The 14,000-nt window shown below is 38.9% G+C and overlaps 1 protein-coding gene across 1 annotated transcript in view; it reads right to left on the bottom strand.

Annotated features, from left to right (window-relative positions):
- ACSBG1 (acyl-CoA synthetase bubblegum family member 1) overlaps positions 1-14,000 on the bottom strand; it is an 89,223-nt gene that overhangs the window by 23,415 nt on the left and 51,808 nt on the right. The window contains exon 20 of the mRNA XM_080607562.1: positions 6,707-6,741. Within this exon, the coding sequence (XP_080463688.1) occupies positions 6,707-6,741 (35 nt within the window). The remainder of the gene's footprint in view (positions 1-6,706; positions 6,742-14,000) is intronic.

Consider the following 14,000-nt stretch of genomic DNA (forward strand, 5'->3'; position numbering starts at 1 on the left):
GAACAGACCTAAAAATAAATAAATAAATAAATAAAAGAATTCCAAGCACCCTGCAGTGATTGTTTTAATTTGCTATTGAGCTCAGAGAGAAAGTCAGATTGCCCTTGAGGTCACCAGTGGATATGTTGAGAAACAGAGAAGCTCTTCCTTGGCTTGATACACATCAGTCACCACCATTAAATGTTGCGACATTACAGCTAGCTGGGCTGCTTTTGTAATAAGAACTCTGCACTAAAAGGGTGCTGAAAACAAAAGATAAAAGCTGGTAATGGCTCACTGATTAGACGGAAGCAGAAGCTTTAAAGCGGCCTTTAGAACCTAATACCTTAAAACATCTCACAAAGTCTGGTGCTGCCTTCACAGTACCAGTCACTTCATTTACGGTATGAAAAAAAAAAACACCAAAAAACATTTCTATTCAGGAATATCTATCCTATTTCAGGCTAAATAACATGAGTACATTCAAAGTACATCTGACTGTAACACCACATATCATGACCATCCCAAAGAGTAAATTCTAGACTGCTCTGCATATTCACAGAAAACGAAGAGCAATAGGGCTTAACTGGAACAACAAAGCAATGCCTTGAGTGCTGATGAGCAGTCCCACAAGGCGCTGTACTGGGTCTGGCTGGGATGTTAACTTCCCCTGCAGCAGCCCATACAGTGCTGTGCTCTGCACTTGTAGCTAGAACAGCACTGGTATCACACCAGTGTTGTGTCTGCTGCTGAGCAATGCTGGCACAGCATCAGGACTCTCTCTAACCTTCCTAGGGGGTGGGCAAAAAAGTGAGAAAGGAACATCACCAGGGCAGCTGACCTAAACCAACCAAAGGGATATTCCATACCATATGATGTTATACTCAGCAATAAAAGGTAGAAAAAGGAAGAAGAGGGGAGGGGCGGACCCTCGTTGCGAAAACGTCTGTCCTCCCAAACACTGGCTACGTGCTTTAAGGCCCTGCTTCAAGGACGTGGTCAAGCATCGCTCATTTGTGGGAAGCAGAGAGTAATTTCTTTCCTCTGCACTTCCACACAACCTTTACTTGTTTTGTTTTTTTTTTTTTTCCCTTTCCCCCTCCCTTTTCCCCTTTCCCTTTCTCCCTTTAGTTAAATTGTTTAATTAATAATAATCTTTCCTTAATAATTATTTTTTCCCTTTAATTAAATTATCCTTATCTCAACCCGTGAGTTGTTCTTTCCTTTACTTCTTCCCCTCCTCTTCTAAGGAGGGGGAGCGAAAGAGCGGTTGTGGTGTTCAGCTGCCTAGCACGGCAAAACCACCACAGGAGCTCATACGAGCCACAGCTTGATCTAGCCAAAGGTTGATTGTACAGAATGGAATAAACTATGAACAGCACATCCAGAGAAGCACTCTGTTGCTGTTCAGCTGCACTTTCAGTTTCCCACCAAAATCAAAGCTACTGGCTCTTGTTCAGATGTATGAGTTACATGGAAAAGCTGCAGAACAGCTTCTGGGAACATGCAGGAACACAACACTTCAGAGACGAGCAGCAGTGATTAGTCTGCCCATAGCCCTGGGAACGGACAGATCGGCCCTTGTGAACCCCCAGAAATATGGATGGCTAGAAGCAAAAGAAGCAACGACATTCAAGACAGAATTGCACAGACTGCAGGGAAGGATGCAACATACTCGTGGCAAAGCAGCTGGGAACTGATTTTCAACTGATGCTAGTTGCTGTAGCAGTGCAAATTGTTAGGGTGCACACACTTGCCCTACAGTGCTGTTATTGCAGACGGTCAAACATGGGGTCTGAGAGCTGGGGTGCAGATGGCTCTATATCCATGAGTCTCCAACACACAGAAAAAGTTACCACAGCTCAAAGAGAAGGAGGCTCTTCAGTTTGGGGCTGAGAAACGAGGGACATTCAGGGTTGTCTGCAACTGGTAAAGGAAAGATTCCTTTCAGGGTCTCAGATTTATGCCATCGGGCTTAAATGGCAAGGTTTTTATTCTCTTGGCAGACTCCTTTTTCTCCAGAACTGACAATATGGGCACTTCCCCTTTCTGCATGTAGGCCCCAACCTTTTTGAAAGATGAGATGTGCTAGGAAAACAGAAGCTGTGTTCTGGCTTCTCCCTCCATCTGCATAGCAGCTTGCTCCCACGGGAAATGCATCTCTAACCCTTTCCCGTATTTGCTCCCTTATAAGGAAGGCTTTCCAGACACTTGGAGGAAACCCGTGCTTTTCTTCCCAACTTCGCTCTCAGGCAGGTTTTGGGTTTTAAATCCAGCATATAGCTGGATTGCCAAAATTGGCTCCTCTGCACCTTATCTTTTACCCCTCAAACACACGCCAATGAACACGTACAGAAGGGAATGCAATGGAATTATAAATGTTCTTCTGCACGAGAAGGTTCAAAGCTTTGCTGATTGTCCAGATAGTGCCCAACTTGGTAATTTAGTGCCATATTCCTCTAGCAGCTGTCTAGCTAGGTTAAGTCAGTCTCAAACTCTACAGCTCTAATTTACAGAGTTCATACTTTTTGGCTAGGACAGATATCCAAGAACACCTGTGTTTGAATGCTTGGGTATTTGCCAAATTGTACTAGTCTAGAGGGAGAAATAGAAACAGATGGGTCGGCTAGCAGATAAGCATTATTGCTGGAGTAAAAGCTTGGCTGCTAGAAAATCAGATTTACAAAACTAAGGAAGAGAAATACTGCCTTATAGGAGACAAGCATTTGATCCCATCTACAATCTCAAGACAGGCATGTTATATAAACAGATTAATTATTGCCATCAGTAAAGTGTTTTTCCAACCTTTCTACTTTCTTGTTTTTCCTCCACTAAGCCTCTTATTCTTGTTTCTCTCTACTGGACCTTTTCCAGTACAACAAATCTCTTTTGAATGGTGATGCCCAAAACTGGACAGCTGTTCACACTGAGGTCTCAGAATGACATGCTGACTAGAATGGAATTTTCCCATTTTACACACAATGCTTAGGTTAACACACCCTAGAAGTACCCCCTGCTTCCCCCCCCCCCTTTTTTTTTTAACAAAGGTATCCAGGGAGACTCGGGGGGGGTCAGTTTGTTTTTTAAATTTGCTTAGATCAATTAAACCCCTTCCCATATATCTTTTCTTAATTACTCATGCCATTTACCTTCCATTCTGCATTGACAATTTTTTCTCCTATCTATTGACAGTTCTTAATACTTGACCGTATCAATTTCATTGATGGTGATCTATTCTTGATCTTGGACCTTCCCTCTAATACATTGAGCACTGCTTTAAAAGGTAACATCGATCTTCATAGTGTCTGCAATCCCCCTCAGCTCAATGTTTCTTACACTTCTTACAATTTTTTTCAAGTGTGTTCACTGGTACCTTAGCCAAGAAGTTAGTGCACTCACACAACAGAGGTAGAAAAGGACTAATGCATGCAGGAAAATGCAAAAAGGCTTTACTACAATAAAGATATGTTGCATCTGTTTCTTCTCTCTTATCCACAAGAGCAGTCAGTCATGAAGGAGGAGATTTGCTTTTAGCAAATCCACAGTGGATGCATCTGAGCACGTATTATGTTCTAGGCACTTAAGAGCTGATCATCCACCCAGTGGTCTGGCATCTTTCCATACGCTGAGGTTGTGTCCTGTAGTCCTGGTGTAATTTCCACATTCTCAGGCAAAGTGGGGTATGCTTTCAAAGCCCTTACACACACCTATCAACAGAATTAGTAAGGATTCTAAACATTTGTCAGCTGTCCTGTAAGTATTTTAGATAATATGTTGTCAGTGATAGTACGTATACATCTACATTATCCACGGATCTTCAACACGCTCTTGCCCTGGGCTCATGAGTTCTATCATTTAATGAGTTGTGTTAAGCACTTCTCCAAGAGAATTTTTAGATTTTTTGGTGATAAACAGTCAACTGAAACATGATAAATAATTATTTGTTTCTTCTATTTCACCAGGCATTATTATCTTTTCTGCAGTCCATTAACACAGTGGTTTTCCCTCCTCCTAGATCCATAATCGTGGATCACGATGATGTTTTCATTTCTTCTTCACCTTAACTTAAATTGCACTATTTCCTTATAGTTTATAAAAATACTTCCTTCCACACCTAGATTATCAATCAGAAGAATGTGTCCTCGACCCCTTTGACAGCAGCCTACATTTATGTTGACTTAAGTTGGTCATGGTACCAGAGTCTTACACTGACACTAGACTAAGCCAATCTAACATCTCACCTCCACTGAAACGTGAAGTCTTGCTCTCCTTTACTTTCCTCATTTTCAGTCCCATTTTCCTGTTCTGGTTCTTGTTTCACCTTTAGCGCTTACCCTTGAGAGAGCTGATTCAGCTCATTAAACCAGCAGAAGAGAAATTTGTTGTTGTTTGGGCTTTTTGATGGTCTATTTTCCCACAGGGAAAGATGGATAATATCACTTAGCCCATTTCACCTAATTGCAATCTCATGCTGTTTTGCGTGAGTTTCAAGTCATCTAAATTGGAGCTGCCATATTTATTCCTTCATCCCCATCTAAACAACTGTGTCCCTTTGCTTGTGTCATCACTAACACTCATACCAATAGATGGTGAGCCAGCAAGGGAGGCTGACTTCAGCCAAAAACTATTTGCTTTTTTTTTGCCAAGTTATTTGTTTACATTTCTGTGCGTTTTAGAAAAATAGCCCTTACTAAAATCTATCAGGGTTGTTCTAACTTAAATACTGTTTGCCACAGTGAACTCTTCACTGTATTTTAACTGGTCTGTTTAAATGCCAGGTGACTATGACACCTCTCACAGATACCACGAGCTTCAGGAAGTATTCAGACCAGCATTTTCACTACAACAGAATGCAAAACCTACAACTAAGACCAGTTTTAGCATTCTGGAGGTAAAATAGTTTGAATTATTCTTACCAGGAGGAGCTTGCAACCTCAACAGTCAAGATAAAGGGAATATTCTCCTCATACTTAAAAGACACAAAAATATTAAGACAGACGAATTAAAGGGGCAATTTGTCAAAGATGCTTACATAGATTAAAGTTGCTTACATAGATTAGTGAAAGAGTAACAAGGTAAACCAACAACTTCCAGTTCTACAGTCCCTATCCCATGCATAGTCACCATGTTAAACTTTATTAGATAAATAACCATCATCTTGTTCTTAGGCAGCAGAACCTTTGCCACAGTTCAGTGCTGCTTCCTTTATCAGGAAGTCTTATGAATCACAGTGACCTCCTCTACTCTGTCACACTTACCACGCGAGGATAAAAAATCATAAATCACCTATCTGCAAATGCAGTTTCAAATTACACAGCTCTGAGACACACCCGAGAATACTGTTAAATAAACATTCACAAATCCAGCTCATTTATAGTTGCTATTTTTAGAATGTTCTGAAACATTCAGTGCCTTGATATCAAATTTCAACAGAAGTTTTATTTCAGTATCATGCATCAAGAAAAAATCCAGAATGCATATAAAAAAAACTTAGGACATTTCTGTGGGGAAATCTGTCTTCATTTCTGTCAGTCTTTACCTGCTTGTCAAAACTGTACATTGGAAACTTCTCTACAACTATTTTTTTTTATCCACTGCAACCCAGAAAAAAAGAGAACAAAAGTGGCTGACTCCTCAGTTCATTGCCAGCTTTCACAATGCTGTAAAATTCCTGTTTGCCTATCATACAGTGACATTTTCTGACTTCGGAACATCTTTTCCTGAAATCTGCAGCATATTTTTCGAAGTACACTTACTGTGTTCCCTCAGTTGCTCATGATGGTTCAAATCTCCATTTTGGAAATGCTGTTTTCCAAATGTGAAAGTCTGTGTACTCAGATTAAGAAGTTTACTAATTACATCTTCTGGGGAAATATTTGATTCCTTACTTCCTTTCTTTCATCAGCATTTTACAGTTGCGCATCCATTCTCTCCCTGCCAACATTACAATCTTGCTAGAAAATTAGTTGTGTTTTGTGTCGTATTCTTTAATTTGGGCCTGTATTACACATGTTCTAGACTCCTATTTGTCCACAAAATTTTCTGTAGAGGTACCTTAGGTGCACAAATACCAAGAACAAAGGTATGTAAGAAATTAGCTGAAATACCACCTCTATTTTCCCCCATCAAAAAAATAAAGCAACCCATTTAATGCATGCCATTAGTTTTCACCTCAACAGAATTGCTGAACATCTTACTGGAGAAGATGTCAGTAAGACTTACTGAAGTTTACTGCAACAGAGCTAAGGCAAAGAACGCCTCTCACAGAGACCACATCTATTTTTGATCTCAGAGCAAAGCAAAAGTCCAATGTTTACGAAAACAAATGCTGTTTCCCTGATACTGCTTATGTCTCAGAAGCTATTCAAATTTGAGAATCTAGAACATTATGAGCTCCTAAGTCTAGATACATGCCACAGATGTATTTTCACTCCTTATTAGGAGAAAAATCCAGAGGAAAAACAAATAGAAAAGCAGCAAATTCCATTCAGAAAGTCACTGACTCCCTACTATTCAATGGCTTCTTCCTAGAAAAGCCTATGTTATTGACGTTAACCCGACATCTTTTGCTTACACACATTTACATATTATACATGTACCCTGAGCCCCATCCTACATTCATTTATGCAAAATAACTGGTTTCATTTGTTTTCCTCACAAGTCAGAAAAAAGTGATTTTGCTCTTTCCATGTGAATGATGATAGAAAAAATAATATAGTTTACTTACCGAAGGATTTCTTTCCGAGTGAAGAATGTGCAATCCTGTTAAAAAAACAAAATGTATTACCATACGATAGAAATATTGAAAGTGAGCGCAAAGGATTACTTTTTAATGTTTTGGGGAGAAAACTCAGAGCTGGCAGAAAAACATTAAAGATAACATATATGTACCATCTGGTTTTGATTTGGAAAGCAATATATGCTATAAAGTAACTCTATGGAAAGCAATGTATGTTATAAAATAATTGAAATATCCTAAGGTATTTTTTTTTTAGGGAAAGTTATGCCCTGTATTCAAAACTAGAAACACTAATGACAATGAAATACTGGATGATCAGTTCTGCACATTGCTCAGGCCATGAGTTTAGAGAACATGCAAGTTTGTGTCTCAGAGTTACTGGCTGATGGGAGGGTGGGAGCGCCAGAGTGCTAGATGCTAGTATAATGAAACCACAACACTCCTGATGACTACCTGCTTCTCTCACAGGCCTGGGTGATGTGGCAGAGCATATGCTTAAGAATTCAGCTCCTATCCTAGTAGGTTTTCTCCTTTAACGAAAACATTTAAAATACACATCCTAAAATCAGCTAGTGACAAGATAACAGCAGACTTGTTATGTCGTACCTACAAGCACATACAGCTACTGTGCCCTCACCTTGGTCCTGCTCTTCAGTCAACTACTGAAAATGCATTTTGTCCCTAAGGTGAGAATTAATCTGGCTAAATGCCCGCTTCTTCAAAGGAGGGGAAAAGCAAATGATCACAGCTAGCTGAAGCAATCAACCAGGTCGTCTCAGGTATCCAGGTATGGTATCAGTCCTGCCTGGTATCAATTATTGAGTTTGCTTGCTCTCCTCCACACCAAGCAGGAGCAGAAGCAGCTTTCCCTTCCATGTATTGTGTAGCAGAATAGTGTTACAAGGCAGGATAGGAAGGCACACTGTGAGCTGCCAACAAAGATGTCACATTGTCTGGAACTGCACAAAGTGAAATAGGAGCCAGCTGGGTAAGTCTTCATTAATTCCAGCTTGTTCACCACTTACAGTCAAACCGCCACTAAAGGATGCATCATTTACTAATGAAAGGCAGGTGCAATCTCAAATGATGGTGGTGCCCTGAGCAGCAATCATCCCGTAATTATATAGGCTTGAGAAAGCAGCAGACACTGTTACTTAACTAGAAAGCTGACACGGAACTGATACACAAATAGAGATAAAGATGAACAAGATAAGTTACCCTTTACCTTCCAGAACTCTTGTGAGAGCACCACTAAAAACCACAGCAAGATGTCATATCATAAACCTTTTCTGATGAAAGTCCACATTTAGGTTTTTTTTTTTTTTAAATCCAAGTCACTTCACTTCTTTGACAACAAACATTATTGTATTCCATCTTTAGTTTTGTCAAAGGAAATTTTTAGTATTGTAATGTAAAAACATGGACACTGGAAACCTTTATAACAACAGACAACACAATCCTATGTTTCCCTGTAATAGCAAGTATTTGCCTGACCGCTGTTGCTGACTGCAGTATTCCAAATACGCCTGACAATTACATGGCATTGTGTGTTAGGGGTGTCACAAAATTTACAATGGTTTCTGAGACCACTTTCAGAGAGCTTAGAGCTATTCAATGTCAAGGCACCAAGGTCAGGACCCTGGCCTATACTTCCAACCCACAGCAAGACCTTACACACCACTTAAAAAATGCTTTGCCTGGCTGATCCTGAATGGCAAATGCAAAAGCCACGGCTCCAGCCTCTGAGAGGGAAGTCCAGCCAGCTCTCCTGCTTCTCTCAGCTTATTTCTGTTCTTCCTTTATGCTGACTTCATGCCAATGAGTAGTATAACTGCATCAGAAAATTCAGAGAAGGAACTAATGTGTTTGAAAACTAACCACACAAAATGGGATTCATTTTCAGCTTGGATCACCTCCTTGTTGTGGCTTAGAACAGTGTCACTAATTCTAGCACCAGTGTTAAGAAACTAAAACAAGTCATTACTGGTGGGAGGGAAGAGGTATAGGACTGCCCTTTTTGTTGGAAGCACGGCCCCAAGTTGGATTAAAGTCACCATGGAACCCAGGTCTAAATATAATTTCATTTTGTATTTGCTGGAACTCCATCAATTTAATTCAAATTTAATTAAAGACTTTTGGCCAGAGAAGCACGGAGGTGAATCATCCAATTTTCTTCTGGCTACTTAATTCATACAGAAAATACAAAATGATGGACAATAAATAGTAAATAAACATGTCAAATTAAGTCCCTCATATGGAAAGGTGAAATGGGTCCTGGGAAGTATTTGTGGTTTATGTACATGCCTACATCAATCTTCCTTAAAGCCATGAATATCATGGAATGCATCTGTTATCATGTAGACGGTATTTTAGTCTACCATTGATTTACAAAGCAATCTGCCTATTCTGTTTGGACACTAAAGACATGAGGAGTCCAGCTAGAAAAGCACATGCTAAACACTCAAAGAAATGTGACCACAGTTTTCATAATTTGTATCAGTTCTAGATTTCCAGCAATCCAGAAATGGAGACTTTTATTTCTAATGCTATACAACAGCCTGAAAAACTACTGCTAACAGGAGGTCCCCTGTGGGTTTCAGGTTATTTAGGACAGAGGTCTTGCCTTGAAAGATTACCTACTCCTGCACTTGAGAAAATACCCGCTCCTCTTCTAAGATCAACTAACCCACTTGGTCTGTCCTTGTGTCCTCAGTAATTAAACTAATTAGAAGTGTGACAAAGGAACACTGATTTTTTTTTTTGAGATAACACAAACAAATCTGCAATCACCCACTTCCTTATGGCTAATGAAGACTGAAAAACAAAGCAAACAATTTTGTCCATTGATTTCAATTAGATCATTAGCTCGTATAATGGAACTTGATTCTCAAATGTGGCATTTAGGTAGCTTAACTGGTTCTTAAAATACTCTGCAGAGTAAAGAGACATATAGCTTGTGTACTTTGGTTTTATGGGTGGCTTTGCTCTTGGCTGGTGGTGTGACCTTCTGCTAGTCACACAGTGTTGCTCAAAGCTAGATTAACAGTCTCTGCTCTTAAAATTTCCTTTATAAAACAGCACAATGTAAAGAGCTTAGCAAAACCAGAACTGGCGTTTTACTCTTTGACCTGCTATGTCAGGTGAATGCAAGTTTAGGGCAAGATGGTAACAGACAAACACAGCAGTCTACTACCTTGTCTATTAGTCTGTAAGACTTCACTGCGAACTCCTAGATCAGTTCTGCTTTGTGTTTAGCTCTACAGGGATTTGAGCAAAAAATAAGAGTAGAGATAACGGTGCTGAGAATGCTGATTAATCAGCATTAATTTTATGTAACATACACATACAGAGTGTAACGTGCGGTGTTATTCTGGAACTGGACCATGTGTAATTTGTTCTGCGAGATCTATTGCCTATCCCAGAGAGCAGCATGCAGTTTATGAGTTTTAGCAGTCCACTGAATAAAAGATTATCACTTACCACCTTTAGAAGCAAAGATTGTTGTGCATAAAGCACAATTTTCAAATAAAATTAATTGCACATACAGAAGGGCAATATTTATCTGCAGAAAGGAAGAGAAGAAAAACTGGATAACAACCAATGAGAAAAGGGCAGCACTCAAATGTGCAAGGCTATTGCAAAATAGTATTTCATACACCCACTATATTTCTCCTCTATAACAACAGTTGTATAATTGTGCCATGTATGTGCATAATTTCAGAAGGGCAGGATTATTCTGAACCTGCAACAACTTCATCAGAACATTTTATAAGTAAATAAATAATACAAAACAGTCCTAGCAATATAAAAGTCACTTCAAATTAGAAAGAATCTCGAAGAAGAGCGAACAAGCCACAGATAAAATAAACCAATGAATAACAGGATCTTTGAAAATATCCTCAGGGCAAGATAGATTAGATGCTTCTAGCTATATTACTGAGCAGCTTTCAAGAAATGACAAGTACTGAATGCTGCATTTTAAATATTAACACTTTAAATATATATTTCAGAGGTTTCACTTACAAAATCACAAATGATCTTCTGCACTGTGACAAAAGCATTCAATGTGTCTAAGAGCATTTAAATGAAACATCAAGAAAACATCACCTTATGAAGCAATCAGAAATCAAAAGTTAAGAAGTCAAAAGGTGATGGACAAAACCAATTCTCATATAGGTAGATGATCTATTATTAATTCTACTCTTGTAACATTTTTACAAGTGCAGTATTATTTTATTTTGGATTGTAATTGCCATACAAATAAGACTGGTATAGAGCTGTGCAAGACTGAGGAGGCATAAATACCTTTATGTATCTTTTTCACTGTAAATACAGAGTTACTGAAAGCCAGTGAGACTAGCACCAGCCTATAAGTCGCATATCTGTGCAAGTAGTTCAGTAAATCCCAATTTAAATGCTAAAAAAATTATGTCACAATCAGTATCTGCACTGTAACAATACACATATAACAGTACTGTTATATGGACTTTTATCTTAAAAAACGCTGGTTGCAGCAGACAATATCAGTGGAGATTTTCACATTCTCTTTATTTGTAAGCCTATTTCTGAACTACAGCCAGAAAACCCCTAAAATCCCCACCAAGTTTCAGTAAGCAAAACCTGCAGCTGTAAGAAATAGATTGCGTATTTGTACTGAGGCACTGGAGTAGAAACAGCTAGACATAAGGAAGTACTGATGAAGAAGCAAACTGTCAGCAAATTTAATTTGGCTCAATCCATATATGCACCAAACAGTAACATGAAACCGGAATCAGACTACAAGATAATTTCACAAAAGCTTCTTCCATTATTATGCTACTTAAAGTTTGCACATTAACAGCAATTCTTTATGAAACTGAAAAGTGCTTTTAGCAGAAGGTCCTGTAGGACCTGTGACAAGTAGGCTTTTTGCACTTTTGCCCCCAAAAGGGTACATTTTCATCACAGATCCTGGCCAAGTCAAGCACAGCTTTTTAAAAATCCAAAGACAGCCTGATGACCTTGTTTCAATTTATAAATGCCATTTACTGACATGTAATGTAACTTGTTTCTTCTAGTTTTGCATATTTCACATGATATATAGTTGAATCCCACTTTGACCAGAATTTTAATAAAAGGAAAAAAGTTAGCTAACTGACAAATTCTTGTTTAAAATACAAAAATGTTATTTTTTTCACATTACTATTATTTTTTGCAGTATTGCCTAGAAGACAACCAACCGGGATAAACACCAGTTTCTTTTAGTGCTGTATTAAACATAAGGGAAAAAAAAATCTAGTAATTAACAAACACAAAAAGAATTGACTTAGAATAAAAAGAGTAATACCTGGTATAAAATATTTGCACCCTACATTCTCTAAGTTATGTCTATTAAGGAAATAACTGGAACAGAATTTGTATCAAATTCAGGCCACCTTTTCAAGTAACCACAGCGAAAGCAGTGAGACTGCTTGAGGAGTAGTTTGTTCAAACCCCAAGCACAGCTTCTATGCATTTCTTACTGTCCTGGTTCCAGTTAGGACAGAGTTAAGTAGCTCATAGTAGCTGGTAGGGTGCTATGTTTTGGATTAGGATGAGAAGAGCGCTGATAACATGCTGATGTTTTAATTGTTGCAGAGCAGTGTTTACACCAGGCCAAGGACTTTTCGGCTTCTTGCTCTGTCCTGCCAGCGAGCAGGCTGGGGGTGCAGCAGGAGCTGGGAGGGGACAGACCCAGGACAGCTGACCCAAACTGGCCAAAGGGGGATTCCATACCATCTGACGTCATGCTAAACAATATATAGGGGTGGCTGGCCGGGGTGGGGGGCCGGCTGCTCGGGAATAGGCTGGGCATCGGTCAGCGGGTGGTGAGCAATTGCATTGTGCATCACTTGTTTTCTTACACATTATTATTGTTAATACTATTACCATTATCACTATTATTATTATTATTGTTATTATTATTTTCCTGTCTTAATAAACTGTCTTTATCTCAACTCACAGGCTTCACTTTCCCGTTTCTCTCCCCCATCCCAGAGAGGGAGGGGGGAGGGTGAGCGAACGGCTGTGTGGTGTTTAGCTGCCAGCCGGGTTAAACCACAACACTTACTCAATGTAATCATGTTTCTCAGTGAGAAATGCAGCGCACTCAGGCCAATACATGGACCTGACGTTACTTCTTTGGTTTGTCTTAATTTTTTCCTGCTCCAATCATCTTTATATAGCACAACTCAAAGTAAAATTCCTGGTTAATTTACTTTTCTCATTATGGAACTTGGTATCCAAAAGTTGTCCTGTAGACTTCTTTTAAAAGCTTAAAATTAAGACGTTATTTGATTGCAATGAAGCATCTTTCTTGCTAACACTTACCTTTCCCCTAGTCAGACCTTGGTTAGATTTTGCATTTTATGTAGTAAGACAACAAAACAGTCAAGTACTCTAAAGGCACAGGAAAAAGAAATCCCTGACAGAAATCATTTTCTTACATGGCTAACATTGTAACGAGGTGAATCTCAGTGAGGAAACAAATGCCTGCAAAAGCCTAACTCCTTAGATTTCCCTAACATTTCACTAAGCCTATGCAAATTTAAAGAGCTGTCAGCTAGAACAGGAGCTAAATAAGTTCCCAGGTGATACGACAAGGTGTTAGAAGATTTGCAAGTTGCCAGTCCTTCTTTAGGTAATTTCCTTCTATCTATTCTGAGTATAAAAAAAAGAAAACAATAAGAGGTTTAATGTTACTGAGTTCTATTATTCATCTCTTTCAAAAAGAGCTTCAACTGGCTCTCCCATCATCACTCTTTTAGGAGACTAATTAAAACATTCATCTATTTTAAAACATTGGAGCACCTTGCAACTGACCACATTCACATTTCATTTAAATGTAGAGGTTGTGCTAAAAGGTGACCCTTCAATATGGTCATTTAAACACTACAAAGTTTACATGTGGGCATTTCTGAAAGTTTTAGACAAATCAGATAGGCTTATTTTATTTCATTGATATCATATTGATGACCTGAGATTAGTGTATGCTAGCTTTTCATGCAGGTGATTTTTCTGCAGCTCAACTTTTACTCCTGAAAACTAAAGTAATTTGCATGTGGATTTACTGTACTTTAAACAGATAAACTTCTCAATTTTCCATCTTCCTTTTACCTATCAGAAGCATCTCCTATGAAACAAGCTCTTAAAACATAACCTGAAAAAAGACTTCACTGCTAAAGTAGCATTCAGATGCTGTAAATCCAGAATAACTTGTGTTGAAAGACAAAAATGGTGCAAGTTACAACCAGGTAATAAAATG

The sequence above is a fragment of the Anser brachyrhynchus genome, assembly GCF_964034855.1.
Source record: "Anser brachyrhynchus genome assembly, chromosome: 11".
Taxonomy (NCBI): domain Eukaryota; kingdom Metazoa; phylum Chordata; class Aves; order Anseriformes; family Anatidae; genus Anser; species Anser brachyrhynchus.